The sequence below is a fragment of the Amphiura filiformis genome, chromosome 4, assembly GCF_039555335.1.
Source record: "Amphiura filiformis chromosome 4, Afil_fr2py, whole genome shotgun sequence".
Taxonomy (NCBI): Eukaryota; Metazoa; Echinodermata; class Ophiuroidea; order Amphilepidida; family Amphiuridae; genus Amphiura; species Amphiura filiformis.
This window is the reverse complement of record NC_092631.1, coordinates 5,712,662-5,728,477: the sequence shown is the minus strand read 5'-3', so window position 1 is coordinate 5,728,477 and position 15,816 is coordinate 5,712,662. Positions and strand designations below refer to the sequence as shown.

The 15,816-nt window shown below is 37.9% G+C and overlaps 1 protein-coding gene across 3 annotated transcripts in view; it reads left to right on the top strand.

Moving 5' to 3' along the window:
* The window catches only part of LOC140150503 (calaxin-like), a 32,147-nt gene that overhangs the window by 9,896 nt on the left and 6,435 nt on the right, over positions 1–15,816 (top strand). Inside the window, exons 4-8 of one of the 3 annotated variants that reach the window (XM_072172534.1) lie at positions 267–371; positions 1,562–1,713; positions 5,033–5,137; positions 6,943–7,043; positions 11,879–12,031. In XM_072172534.1, the coding sequence (XP_072028635.1) occupies positions 267–371; positions 1,562–1,713; positions 5,033–5,137; positions 6,943–7,043; positions 11,879–12,008 (593 nt within the window). In that variant the 3' untranslated portion in view covers positions 12,009–12,031. The remainder of the gene's footprint in view (positions 1–266; positions 372–1,561; positions 1,714–5,032; positions 5,138–6,942; positions 7,044–11,878; positions 12,032–15,816) is intronic. The other 2 variants (XM_072172535.1, XM_072172536.1) reach the window with 2 other exon arrangements.

The following is a 15,816-nucleotide window of genomic DNA, read 5'->3' as shown; positions in this document are numbered from 1 at the left end:
GGGAGTATGTTTTTCTAATGTAATTGGTCAGAGTTAATCATTTTGAAACCCATACTCCCCTTGTGGCTTGTGCCTATATTGTTCCGGGGTATTGTTCACAACTGGTGTGAGTATTTCAAATGGAAGATACCCAATTGTGTATTATATTTGAAACCTATACTCCCTCTGTGGAAGACTTTTAACTAAATCTTCCACAGGGGTAGTTTGGATTTTAAGTGGAATGGCCCATTTGAAGTCTCTGATTCCTCTTCTCTTCTCTCATTTAGTTTTAAGAGCCTTTGATAAAGATAGTGACAGTTACGTCAATCAGTCTGAATGGGTGTTTGGAATGTCAGTCTTCTTGAAAGGGACACTGGAGGAAAGAATGGAGTGTAAGTATACAACTATATCGTATACAACTATATCATCGTCTGCATCACATACTGTCGTATCTCAAAAAGCTGCCTAGTGTTTTTTTTTATTATTGTCATATAATTGTGATGAGATAAACTGTAAATTTAACTTTCTATATTAATTTTGAGGTATTATCGCAATATTACAATCTCATGTCCATTCATAAAAGAAACAAGCATGCTGAAATATAAAATAACAATATGAAATGCAAGTGATAATAAAAGTCACAAGGCAGCCTTTTGAGATACAACAGTACAGTATGTGATGCAGATGACGATATGTGGTGTGATCAAGCAAAATCAGTCCGAAGTCGGTCATATACAATTTTCAGTTTCTTATTGGATTGTAACAAGCATAGTTTGCAAAACTACGTTTTGCAGAAAACCCCATTGAAATTGGACAACCAGTTCAAAAGATATGAGCGGTTAAAGAGTTTCCAAAACAATAAGAAATGAAAGGAAATATTTCTATTGTTTGGCTATATCTTAAAATCAATATTTTAAAGGAAATAGTGGAAACTATTTTTCCCGAGGTACTGGCTACAGGCCTACAGAGAAAGAGTGGGTTTGAAGGGTCCACAAAATGCCTAAAAGGGTGGGTTTGAAAAGTTTCTGGTTAAAATGTGTGTCCAAATATAAAGCGTGGTCACTGATAAAAAGGGTGGGTTTAGAAGTCAACAATTGCAATCTCAAAGCTTTTTGTAATTTCCGATTGAATGACACTAAATGAAACACAAAAAAGTATTGATATCCCATTCTGTTTGGTCATCTAAAACTTCAATATGTAATTCTCTTTGGATGCAAATCTGCACCTCCTGGACCACCATAACCACTTATCTATGATCAATAACCACGCTTCGAAAGGGTGGGTTTCAGAGTTTTGGTATAAAGGGTATAAATAAAAAGGGTGGGTTTGTATCACCACTGCCAACTATGCCCTATGACCCTCTAACTTAGTATTGAGGGAAAAATTGTGACCCTATTTTCCTGAAAATACCATGTAGTATTTGTTTTATTACTCCTCATACATATTTATGAGAGAATGGCACCAATTCATGAGATTTAATAAGAAAATAGGCGCTAGGCCCACTTGCATTACGGTCGACAAGTATATTTTTTCACCTGTCAGTCTTATTGGACATACTCACATTTTCTTTCTGTACTCATAGTTTGTTTCCAGGTTTACGATCTCAACACAGATGGGTTCATCTCAAGGGAAGAGATGTTTCATCTTCTCAAGAATTGTCTCATAAAGCAACCATCGGAAGAGGATCCTGAAGAAGGTACTAAAGAACTCATTGAACTGACCTTAAAGAAGATGGTAAGTTGCATGGTGTACATGATTCTCTTAAAATCAGATGAGTGCAGTAAAGTAATGGTATATTTGTAATAAGTGAAAAGTTCTTACTAAACCCTAAGCCAACCCGTGTTTTTTTTGCTATCGGAAGGGAAGAAGAAACAAAAATGCAAGAGAAGATGAACAAAGAAATCACTTGGTATCCCTGGGATTCGAACCTGGGACCCCTTGTAGGCCATGCAGAAGATCACCGACCTGTAGCCACGGCGGTTACGCTGCCCCAGACAGCAATTCCCTGGTATTATGACTTAGACTGATTGCGTCATCGCATCACGTGTGATGCGTGAATGCACAGTTGTTTTAATAGAGAGCTTTAGTGAGACTTCGTTCGGTTAGAGTTAATGGTGTCATTAAAAATTCAAATTCAAAGTTTGGCATCATAGAAGAACAGAACCACATGGAAGAACAGAGGATTACTTGCATTATCCACTGAATGAGTAACCCTGGTTAAAGAAGAAATCAAACAAAAACAATTTGTGTGTGAGGTCTATATGGAGTACTGATTTATTGAATAAATGGTGACTAACAAGTTCTCTAGAACCTTAGGCCTACTACATTTTGTAATGCTGCCAGCCTGCAACTTCTATGAACCAATAATTATTTACCTGTTGGTGTGCTGGTGTAGTGAATCAGTGGTGAAACTAAAAACAAGAAGTTCTCTAGAACCTTAGGCCTACTAATGCTGCCAGCCTGCAACTTCTATGAACCAATAATTATTTACCTGTTGGTGTGCTGGTGTAGTGAATCAGCGGTGAAACTAAAAACAAGAAGTCCTCTAGAACCTTAGCAGGGGTAGCGCTGGCTTCAAAATTTAAGGGGTCCGAGTGATTTTGTTGGACTCATTCAGCCCTCCAAAAGTCAAATTTAAGGGGTCCAATGGGAATTTTAAGGGGTCCTAGTCCGACTCTGGAAACATCACCCACTAATATTAGAGGTTACGATATGCTGGACATGGGGTTGTATTATGCATTTTACATCAACAAAATACAGCGTGCAATAATTATGAGCCTCCGGGGTAAAATTTCCAAGCGGCTAAAAAAAAAGGTAGGCCTAAATATATTGCTTGCACCCGACCTGCTAAAAATTGTAGGCCTATTCGTCGCAAGCAGGAAAATGTAAAAGATTCCATAAGCCTACTATTTCTTAAGTTTGTTTCAAGCGTTTAGTTTTGAACATGAATGTGTGCTCAAAATCACTTGCACTTGCCCCCCCCCCCTCCTTTTTGACTTGCCAAAATTGCCCCCAGCTGCCAAAAAATTTTGCCCCCCAATTTTACCCTCATAATTGCACAACCTCTGAACTTAAAGAAAATCCAAAATATGGGAGTGCAAACCCAAAAACTAGGGGTTGTTTTTTGCAATCCAGTCCTTGTTCATGGGTTGTTTTTTACAATCCAGTCCTGTTTGTTCATCATGTATAAATGTTATTGTTAGTGGAGCTTTTTATTTAGTCAGAACGCCAACCCTTAATTATCGAAAAAGTAGTCCTAACCCTAATTCTGACATTTCACCTCCTAAACCTGAATCAACCCCGTCAAAACTGGCACAGTTCTGAAAAATTATGATCACACGACGTGACTATGTTTATGTATTTTTAATGTAAAAAGGTGCAGAATTCAACACCCCAAATCTTACCATGTGCCTCTAATTCACTGCAATTTTATCCTATATTGCCATCAATAAAGAATACAAAGTTGACTTTTTTGTGTTGAGGAAACTCCATTTTTACTTAGCATGACATGAAAATTAGTTAAATGATGATTTACTATGGTATAAAACTCCCGATAAAGCGATCATCAGTAGTAAACATTTGTGCATGCATGATCGGGGAATCCCCACTGACAGTTTATACAAGGGAGAGAATCTTTCATAAGTGGAATCAATTGTCACACTATTTCATTCGCAGAGCCTTGACTTGCACAATGTTTAAACAGATTGGTATTCAGAGTGAACGATCTGATATAGTTCTTGGAGCATTTATTTTTGACATTTTGTCTGAAATGAACCCGGAAATGATTGCATTTGTTTTGTGCCCTGTCCATAAGGTTTTACATGCCTGATTTTCTGTGCGTCTGAGATATTCTTGTCTAACGCATTAGGTAAGCTTAAGGTTAATTTTATTGCGTCCCAACAACAGTTCCACGCGTCCCTGACGCGCAGACGCGCACCAGCGCGACCCTTGAACCTTAGGCCTACTAATGCTGCCAGCCTGCAACTTCTATGAACCAATAATTATTTACCTGTTGGTGTGCTGGTGTAGTGAATCAGTGGTGAAACTAAGGGATGCACCATTAGATTCTCAGGGGGGGCATGGGAGTTTGGGTCAGGCAGAATTTTTTTTTTTTCGCCTCCAAGAGCACAAAATTTTTTTTTACATGCCTTGGTAGCGAAGTTTTTTCAATTTTAATGTATATTTTTATACAAAGTTGGGTGGGTGAAATTTTTTTTTTTACTCATCAGTGAGGCAAAATTTTTTTTTTTTTCTCACTAGTGGGCAAAGTTTTTTTTTTTTTCTCACTAGTGGGCGAAGTTTTTTTTTTTCAAAAAACTCCCATGCCCCCCTGGAAATCTAATGGTGCGCCCCTAAAAACAAGAAGTTCTCTAGAACCTTAGGCCTACTAATGCTGCCAGCCTGCAACTTCTATGAACCAATAATTATTTACCTGTTGGTGTGCTGGTGTAGTGAATCAGTGGTGAAACTAAAAACAAGAAGTTCTCTAGAACCTTAGGCCTACTAATGCTGCCAGCCTGCAACTTCTATGAACCAATAATTATTTACCTGTTGGTGTGCTGGTGTAGTGAATCAGTGGTGAAACTAAAAACAAGAAGTTCTCTAGAACCTTAGGCCTACTAATGCTGCCAGCCTGCAACTTCTATGAACCAATAATTATTTACCTGTTGGTGTGCTGGTGTAGTGAATCAGTGGTGAAACTAAAAACAAGAAGTTCTCTAGAACCTTAGGCCTACTAATGCTGCCAGCCTGCAACTTCTATGAACCAATAATTATTTACCTGTTGGTGTGCTGGTGTAGTGAATCAGTGGTGAAATTTGTATTGAATTATGATCCAGGTCATTACCTCTCCCTGTTCATGATAATCTAGGATGCAATGAAGAGAAACAGTGTAACATCTAGTGCGGGGCAATATGTTAAAAAATAGTGTAACCCCATTGCTATGGTAATTAATCATGTAACACAATTACCTCTACAGTGAACAGCTTTAAGATTACAGATCAACTTTTTACACTTCCTACATACTCTTGATTAACCTGTGTTCTTGTTACAGGACTTGGACCATGATAGTAGATTGTCTTTTATGGATTTCAGCACATCGGTGAAAGAGGAACCTTTATTGCTGGAAACTTTTGGACCATGCCTTCCACCACCTGCTGTAAGTAGGGCGTTTTGGGTCAAGCTGGGAGAAAAAAATCCCAGGTCGACCAAAAATAGCGTGCTCGCATACGATAGACCACCTAAGTTATTGTAAATCGGTTTCTCCCAGGTCGACCGTAAATTTTGGGTTGCCACATTCGGCCCGCAAACGCCAGGATTTTTAGCCAGGTCGACCCATGACGAGCATGCAAATAGCCCTACATACGTGCCCCGACCATGGTGATATACATGTGATGAGTATAACCATTGTACGGCATTCATTCATAACTTTGTGCAAGCGCCAGTGTGACTTTTACGATATCAGTTTTGTCTTGACTTGCATGCCCGGCTTGCATGACTTGGCATCTAACTTAATTCAGTCATAGGCCTACTCTCATTCTCGTATTTATTTAATAGAGTAGGCCCTATTCTTGTTTTAGTTTGCAAAATACAGAGGCAGATATAATCCCGGGATATAATCCCGCGATATACATGTAGTCATACTTCCAAGTTTTCTACTTTCTTGAATTTGCGTCATCGTGTAGGCCTAAACTCGCTTAAGCATTGTAAGCTTACATCCAAGTTCGCATGGACGGTACTACGACTCGATGTTTCAGACTTGTGAGAAAAGGAAAGAGGTCACAAATAGGATCAAATAAAATAATCCAACAAAGAATCACCCTGCCTAAGTGCCGGACATAGGCTAGGCCAGTAGGCCTACATGTTTTAAACTTTATTATTATCCACCACAAATGGAGTGCCAATTTCTATTAGCCTAAGCTGTCTTTCTATCAACAAACGTGGAATCTCCCAGCTTGACCAATTTGGCGTAAGTAGGGTGTACAATCTTACAATTTAGAAAATGAGATCTAGTATTTTAACATTTGTTCTGCTAATTTCTTGGTTAAAAAAAGACATAAAAATTGATGTTCAGTTATGATATAAAATTGGATCGATTGAGCCCATATTTATTGGTCAAGCTATGAGTTTTTAAATATTGGATGAGAAGTAGTCGAGTCCAATATTTTAAAACTCATAGCGAGACCAATAAATATTGGGCATAAAGCATCCAATTTTATCATTATTATTATTATGTTTTGGATCCAACACACTTGGATTCATCAAAACATAATGATGACAAGAATTGGAGCCACAAAATGTGTTATGAATAATTTATTTAGTTGGTAAATTTTGATGACTTTGCAGCTGAAAGATGTAGAACTAGCCCAGTTCCACAAACCGCAACGCCTCTCGAATAGCGAGCGTAACGAGAACTATCGGCTACTATCCTTCAGTTGGAAAATCATCATACAGGTATCAGAGTACAGCACAGAAGCCAGTGCTAGAAAGATGCATAGATCTAATGGCTGCCAGAGTTGTAACGAGTTGAGTCATTTAAATTTCTAGAAATATCTTGAGTCAAGTCAAATGACTCGAGTCACTGTACAAAATTTGAAAATCTTGAGTCACTGGTGAAATTAACACAAGGTACATGAGAGTATTTTGTCCTTTGGAGGGGACATTAAGCTGTTGGTACTGTGTACAGAGAGCCGTACATTTATCTTGCAGTCGGTTTTGAAACGAGTAGGGTGTTGAACCCTGACTGTCCCAATCCATCCCGATGCTGTTTGGATAGTGACAATCTAAGTTACAGACATGGTAGGTGTGCTCAATCAAGGCCCAGCCTAAGGCAGTCATTGTGAAGGGAGTGAACTGATTCTGGTAAAAATATACAAATTGAAATAGTATGCATGTATAATACATGTATAATCTACTGCTTATCTCTGCCACATAAACACAGACTAACCCATTTCTTCCTTTCAGAGTATCGCCTCATTTTTAGAGTATTGTGCTAAAGCGCCTGATTATCAAGACTACGAGAGCCAGTTTGTTATGAGTTCACCGATGTCGCCGTCTTCATCACAGTCAGTAAAACGCGTCACTGGTGGCGCTGCTTGTCTCTCACTTGTCACATTTTCATTTTGTAGATAATTGTCACAGCATCCTGTAATAGTGCATGGGTCAGTCCATAGTCAGCATGCGTAGCAACGTGGTTCATTTCATTATTGAATTAGGGAACAACCCAAAAGATCAATGAAGCTGTATACGGGGTGTATCAAAATGATTGATACCCATCAATATCCAGTGAGCATGGCCAAGACTGCCTCATCAAACTGCTCACTGCTGTATAACATCTATCTTATTTGTAGATTTATGTTATAAAAGGTCATACAACTATACATTGTAGCCATTTCAAGAGGATCTAAAGTAGAATTTTTGGAAAAAGCAGGCGTTTCATTAGACAACGAAACTGATCAGTACCAATCATTTTGATACAGCCTGTAAATGTAAGTAGGTTTGTCGCAAAGCTGACCCCTGTCAGCACATCTATGAGTGAGCAAAATTACGTAGATGTACATAGATTATGTATTGAGAAACATATTATCAACATTTTCGGTAATAGACTCCATATCATCGTTGAGCTTTGGGAAAGGTTATAGATATAGAGCATTGGACCTCGACCATTGTGCAAAATAGGGAGCACAATAAGTATTATTGATCTTTTCCTATCTATGTAATAAACCTACTGCATATATGTGGAGTCAATAAGCCCCTCAATTCACTTGCGTAGGGCATGTTAGAATATTACCGTTGCTAGGTCAACTGGCTCACGCTTTCTTTGTTACGAACCACTGATCAAAATGATCACAACACAAAGCCTGTGGCACATGAGCCTAGGCTTAAACCAATAACCAGTGGATACCCCATCTTCCTAGAATCTTACTCCTACTTCTATGCCTTGACAAAACCAGTTTCATTCAAGGAGCTTTGTGGATCTTTTGGTTTATTCCCTTGTTCTCTTCCAATTAATTGTGGGAACTAATGGTGTACAATCTGAGCCAGAAATAAAAAGACTAGTTTGCGTCTGACGTCTCTGTCAATCAAACTCCCCACGATTCTTGATTGGTTAGTAGAGTGTTAAAGGATGGTTGATTCATCTGGTGCCGATCGGAAGAAAAGCAATTGCAGAAAATGGCGAAAAACTATGATACATTTCCAAGGCAACAAGCAACTTTTCTAGGCATTGTTGACATGGGTCCTTCATGAAAGCAGATTCTGTAATAATTCTGCTAAAGTTTCCTATGACTAAACCCCAACTTTTGAGATGGTTTATGTGAAGGTGCAAAATTAACTATAAGGCACACTGTTTTACCACCGCTTTCAGAAACTCGATCATCACGACACTCGTAAATAAACCATAGCCGAGTTTGATTGACAGATGACGTCTGACCCAAACTAGTCTTTTTAATTCTGTTAATCAATTATAGTACATTACTCTACAAGACTGTAATCCCAAGTAACAAAAAGGAACTAATAATAGTAGATACTGCTTCTTCACTTGGAGGCGGATACTTGGATTCTGGCCAGGTATCCATGCTCGATCCGGAAAAAAAAAAGCGAGACTAGCGCTAGTCTCAAGACTCCCACTAGGGATGTCAAATCCCAAAAATGACTCTCTCTAGGGATATCATATTCAAAAAGTCGCTAGTTCCGCTAAGGATTTGCCTCTTCTAGTCTCCAAAGGGGCATCAAATTTTCTGATTTCATGCCCATGTTCACTCAAAACTGTTAGCGGTATGTTTTTATAGACATCTGGTCCCACTAGGGTGTGTTTTTTTACTTAGAATAGTCCTGGATCTACCATAAATACCTAGAAAATCCTTGAGATTGAGAATATTTAACACTACGTGCACTGGAGCATGCACTGACATCAGTCTCTCGAGGAAGCCAAATGGACTATACACATAGTACCCATTCCATTTTGCATAGCACCTGTTTCAACTTGGGTTAAGGTGCATGTCTCGCAACCCAGAGGTCCTGGGTTCGATTCCCAGGTATCGATGGGATCACTTTTCCTGTTTCCTCCTTTAATATATGTTATGATGGCAAAACTGTTCTGTATCTGTCGTCGTCAGCAGAATATGCTCATGTAGAGGCAACATCACCGACCAACTGTTGAAATCTTGTGAAACACTCTCTGTTGCCAGCATTTTGTAGCATTGTAGGCCGACTCTATTTCCAGTTGTTGATCATGTCCCATCTGTTCTAAGATAATGTGTTTAGAATCTATATTTTGGAAAATTGTGCATGACCTTTCCCAATAAGATTTTCCATTTGCTCATATCCCATAATGCATCTTGATTTAAACCACTAAATATGTCACACACTCACTGGGCACTCAAGCATGAGGTATATGCCATGTGTACAAGAATGGCAGCTACTTTGTCAATTTGTCAAATCTGTATGCCAAAAAAAGATGAACATTTGCACGTTTCTTTCAATTAATGTCATAGTGTGAAGTACCAAATAGCTGATGTTTAAGTTAGCCATTTTTTTATGTGAGACGTATTTAGGTTGAAATCAAGATGCATGCATATATTATTGGCAAATGAAGAATTGAATTGCATGTGCATGGAATCCATTTCACATAGCAAATTATTCAACTCATAGTTAGCATACATGTATACTACATGTTCCTTTTGAGGTAGTGTGTTTGTCATTTTCCAATGATGCAAGACCATTTTGCACAGCACATAGTATATAGGTCAGTAAGTGTATGTTTGTTTATCCTGTTGGTCTGTAAGGACGCATGCTTGGGTCCATGGGAAATCCAAAGATCGAACTCCATGCAACATGCATAAGCCAGGCTAAGAAAGCCTTTCATTTAGTTTTAAAAAGGATGAAGAATAGCAAGAAATAAGATATTAGAAAAGGATGCTACTCCCAAAAACAAGGCAACTAATTTGTTCTTAGCTCTTGGGTCAAGACATAAGAAATTATTTGAAATTCTTATCCCATGCTCCAATACAGAGGCTAGAGCATTGTAGGAGTCTGTTCATTATAATGTGATTTTGTTACTTCCAATATTTTTATACCAAGTAAATGGCAAGTTACTTTTACATTTACTTCTGACCTTTTTTTGCAATTTGCTGACAATAGGGTTCCTGATATACTATTTTTGTTCAAGAAAACTCTACTCTAACTGCCCACTCCAAATGAACGGCTAGTGCACACAGGGGTCTATAAAAAAGTCCAGATTATGCTGTGTCATTTATTTCATTTGACACCCTACCTCCTGCCCCTTTAATTTTATGAAGTTTTCAAAATTGTTATTAACACTTTCTAGACCCTTTATATAACCCAGGGGTGTGATAGACCAGATATTAATCTGTTTCCAGATATTTTTTTACACTTGTTGTGTACAAAAGTATGTATGGTTGAAATAATTACAGATTTTTAAACTAAAAAACAGATTTTTTTTTCAAAGACACACTCTCAGGCCTGATATTATAACCCAATATTTGAACTTGTTCTGTAAAACTTTGCATGTTTGCTGGGTAGTTCCTTGGCCAGGAAAATTTCAAGCTAGCTCAGTTATTTTCACAAGAACATTTTATCCAACCTCAACGGAGCTCGAACACAGGACCTCTTGCACTGAATTCTGGTGTTCTATCAACTGCGCTAATTTGACTGCCCATGAACAAGTTGCATGATTACTATAGATAGTGTGCAGGAAGCTGTAATAGAATCAATTACAGTTCATTGTGTTAACCCCCTGAGCACTACCTGCCGATCTAACATTGGTCAATTACATGATATCTTCACATTAATCACCAATCAGAATGGAGCTTTGCAAATAAGTCACCCCAATTTTTTTGTGTGGTGAAATTATATATTCTAACAATGTTGCTGATTGGTCCAATTGAAAATGAAAACTTCTTTTTGGCCAATCGGCAGGTAGTTCTCATGGGGTTAACTAGTGTTTTGAAGATGTCATGATTGTTATTCAAGACTTGCTAAAGGATGTGGCTATATGATGCACACACACACACACCACATAACACTGGACACATTCCATAGCATGCAATGTTGGCTTCATGATCAAATGTGTGAGCTGTTTGTTTAGCTGTCGTTGCCATGAAAGCACATCTGTGAAATGCATGAAGCACTATAAGATGTACGTCACATTTTCGGATTTCGGCATTAGATTACCTTACAGGTACATCTTATCTATAGAATATGCTATATAACACCGCTACATCATATCACGTCATACTATGCCACACCATATATATAAATGGCTTCATCATTTTTTGCATATCATGGAAGATATTGTATGGATATAACAAACCCACAGAAGGCAAAGAAAAGTCATTATGTTCCGTTAGCATAAGTGGGTCATATCTGTGTCATCAGCAAATCTATTCTATTTGTTTAAATTTAGATTTTTCCCCTGCTGCAACACTTTATATGTTTACTTCCTACATGTACTACTGTACGCATATCTACATCTTTAGATATTTTGATATATATAACCACATCAGTTAACAGATGTGTAATAGTTTGAATTTTAATGAAATATTAATATTTAGGCTAGGGTGCATGCTTAACTCAAATTATGATTACTATACGTTCAGTTGATACTATGCACATTCCACCTGGCTATGTTACATCCGGAAAGGGCAATAATTGTTATATAGAGGAAAGTTTGTTTTACGTTCTCATGTTCATCAGACCCCTAAACCAACTTTTCATTCATGCAATTGTGACCATGCATGGACAGCTTGCATAGAGTCATGTGTATTTCACCACCATCCTGGTTTGCATGAGCATACACCACAATTTACACTGCTCATTTACACCTAGTTAGGTTGCAATGATCACCTTATTGATATAATTTATCAATCACCCTGTATAGAAGCAGTGTACCACTGGTTTGGACACATAGTCGAGTAGCTCGCTTGGTGCAACCATCTAAGGTACCAGTAGCAGGGCCCTCACATTCAAATCAAACGAGAAAGAGACAGCCACTAGAGCAGCACAAATAATAAGTCTTATTTAAAATAGGATGGTGAGTTGATAGAATATTGTAGTATTTAAAATGAAGTTGGTACACTTATCAAGATCATATACAGGGTGTTACAAAAAAGGTTGCATGTAGATTTTTGAAAATAATCCAAGTTTAATGTTATACAAATCATTAATTCACTCTGCTCCTTAAATCCAAGAACCTATCAGCTTCAGCATCTAACTTGGTAGGGTCACTGGCATTGCCAGGGGGGTGGCTTGGCAGTGCCCCCTGCCACAGTGCCCCCTTCCCCCCACCATGCATCATGGCTGTCAGTTCATCCAATGCTGTTTGTACACAGAGGGTCTTGGTTTAAAAAAAATGGGATCAACAGTAGACAAGTGTGCACTGCTTATGCAGATTGAAGAAATGCTGAATACATGTAGTCTAAATACTTCCAATATCGGATGGGACCCATTCACTTTTTACCTGCTGACGAAATTGAATGATGTTGAAATATAAACCTAAAAGTGTGTAGAAAATGTTTGGAAAATTTTGCTCTCTAACCCCCACTACTTTATAGATTCTTGAGCGCCGCACTGGACAAAATTGGGGCAACAATTCACAACTTCTGATGGCAAACAAATATTTCCGTCCTGCACATTTACAAGTTGCCCCCCCCCCCGGTTCAAAACCTGTCTCGCCACTGGGAACTCTATGTATGGTGACATCTTATGACATGTTTTAGCATATTTATGAATATTAATGAGCTTATTTGCCTATTTCGCTTGAAATTCCATTAATCCACTTACATACAATAATTATGACCAATGAACTTGTATGATCTTGTGCTCTGTTTTTGTGCCACGTTATTTGCACAATTACAAATAATGATGAATCATTTGCATTGTATTTTCAAACATGTCTTATAATTTACAAACGCTTGTTGTGGGGGCCACCTTAATTATAAGCAAACAAAAATAAAATGTAAAAATTCAATACTAATCTTAATTTTTGTATACCACGGTTCAAAACTGCTTTATGTAAGCGATTTTAAACATTTTAGAATGTACAAAATGCAGACATGAATATGCGTAACTTGATATTAAATGGCGCAACATTTTGGCAGGTGCACAGGTATTTTATAGCAGCTATCCCAAATTGTGATGAGAGATACCTCGTATATCCCATACAAAGTAAAAAAACACTCTTTATAACTAGCCCAATCTATAGGTACTTTGTTGACCCTCAACCTATGGTTACCAAACCTGTTATATGCTAACCCAATTCTCGCGATTCCAAATACAGCGCGCCACCAACGACGGCAGTGAAAATTGGCATTTCCCGTGTCTGGGGTCGACATCCTTTATCATCAACCATTACGCCACTTGCAGGTTCCGCCATTATGCACTATGTGCGGGAGAGCCTCGAACTGGCAGCATACATGAATGGGAATTGAACCAGTCATAACATTCTGTGTAAGGTTACGTAATTCTTCCTTTCATGGATGCTGCCAGTTCGAGGCTCTCCCCGCATATAGTGCATAATGGCGGAACCGTGCAAGTGGCGAATAGCTGACCATGTTTGTGATTATTACTCTAAAAACACAATGTTTTGTAGTACATTTTGAAATTTTTTGAGACTTTCTGTGTTGAAGTGAAATATTGCACTTTGATATTCACATATCTTTTTTTTTTATTCGCAAAACTTGATGTTGATAGGCCTACTAGGTGTTAACTTTTTGTTATCCCATTTTCTAAAACCGCCCTTTTTTGTTTTTAAACTTTACGATGCTTTTCAGCCCGATACGCGCGAGCCTAGTCAACACGAAGTATAGGCCTAGGCCTGTCCTTTTTTAATGGAAACGCATAGGTTTTATTTTGGTTATTAGAATAAATTGTTTTAATTCTTTCTGAATTTATTGCTTGTTCAATACGATAATAATATAACACCAGCATACTTAAGAACACCCATACTATAGGTGTTGCGTTTTTGTAATCGGCCTACATTTTCTAAAAATGATGTTTTTTTTTTGCACGAAAGGCGCTTAGCGGCCCGCCAAGGCGGATAGGCCTACAGCAAAAGAAATTCAAGTAAATTTTAAAAAGATTCTTAATACTCATCTTAATACTAATAACGGCGTGTCCGTCCGTCCGTCCTCTGTCCGCTGCGCTATCGCGTTCAAGCGTCTCTTGCGTTTAGCGTTCACGCGGTGCACTATCGCGTGCTTTCATGATGCGCTATCGCGAGTCTTGCGCATGAGTACAGTCTTGGCGCGATCGGAAAAAGACCAATAGGCCTATTTTCAAGACAGGATTAACATAAAAATCATCAGTTATGGTATAACCCGTTTGGGTTGTATTTCGGGGTATTTTGGGGTCCTCCAATGTGGTAGCAGGACAGGGTTTAAAAGAGGCGAACGATGGGTTTTCAGATTATGGGTAGCCTACCGAAGTAAGCGTCACAGCTACAAAACATTAACAGAGTTGATTAATCATTGAGCGACGCATATCGTAGTAGTTTGAAAGGTTAGGACAAGTATTATGGGTAACGGTGTTGGGTAATTAGAGATAGGCCTATCACGAGAACCGCCCAACCCGAGAACCGCGAAATCTAGTTACTTATAAACATGCATCACATTGGTTTGCCGTTTTTGTTATTTGTAATTGTTTGATTTGTCTTTATTTTATTTTTAGCCTAAATTTGTATTTTTAATTATATTACTATCAAACATTAAAAAAATTACGATCGCAATAAAAACACTTTGTAGGCATAGCCTACCGCATAAAAATAACATTTATTTTTTATTAATATTTCAATTCGAGACTTTAATGCATTTCAACAATACCTCATAGAGTTCTAGCATAATAATAAAGATGAAGAAAGTTTCAAACTGCAAAAGAGTACATGAATTTTAAAAGATCATTATTTTAAGGTAGGCCTATATCAAGAAAATATGCATGCAAAAAACTTCATAACTTTAGAACCAAGTATTCTAGACCTTTGGTGTTTTCAGTTTAAAATGATAGTCTATTGTACGTGTAATGGTTACACAATTTTCAAAAATGCCTCCTTTGGCCCCCATGAACCAGATCGTGTCACAATTAAGGTTTAAATTTGACAATTGTCATGTCCGATTTTAATATTAATTCATGTTTCTTTTAATTTTTCATATTTTATTTTTACTTCCGCTTTCTTGCATGTCATACCATCTTTATTTCATCTTTCCCTTTAATAATTCATAACCCAAGGAAATTTACTCTTAATGTAGGCCTAGGCCTACTCCCAAATAGCACACGTTGGTTGGAATGAGTTTCTTTTTAGTCATATTATCGGTCGGCACAACAAAAAAAAATCAAAAACCTTTTCGACTAATTCAATTGGACAATTTTAAACACCTAGGCCTAGGCCTATACATGTTTTTTTAAAAGAAAAAGAAAATGGAAAAGATTAAAATCTTTCCCATTTTCCTTTTCTTTCTCATGAAATTATAAGTCAACACTATGAAAAGAACTGAACTGTAGTGTAGCCCATCCTTTACGGCACTGACTTTGGCCAAATTGGAAAGGTTTAAATTGGAGGATCGACATTTCTTGCATATTAAATAATGGATCAGGCCCATGGATCAAGGACTCAACCTACATAGTAAAGAGGTCAAATCTGGGGATGGACTTTATTGGAGGGGTGAACACATTGTTTAGGCCTGCTTCATTTGAAACTGAAGGGCGAACCGGGACACCCCCCACACACACACACCGATTCTGGCCGAAGGATATAGGCCTACTGTACAATAACGGACAATTTGCAGTTGATGTTTTTGACAAAAACAAGATAACTTAACATGATTA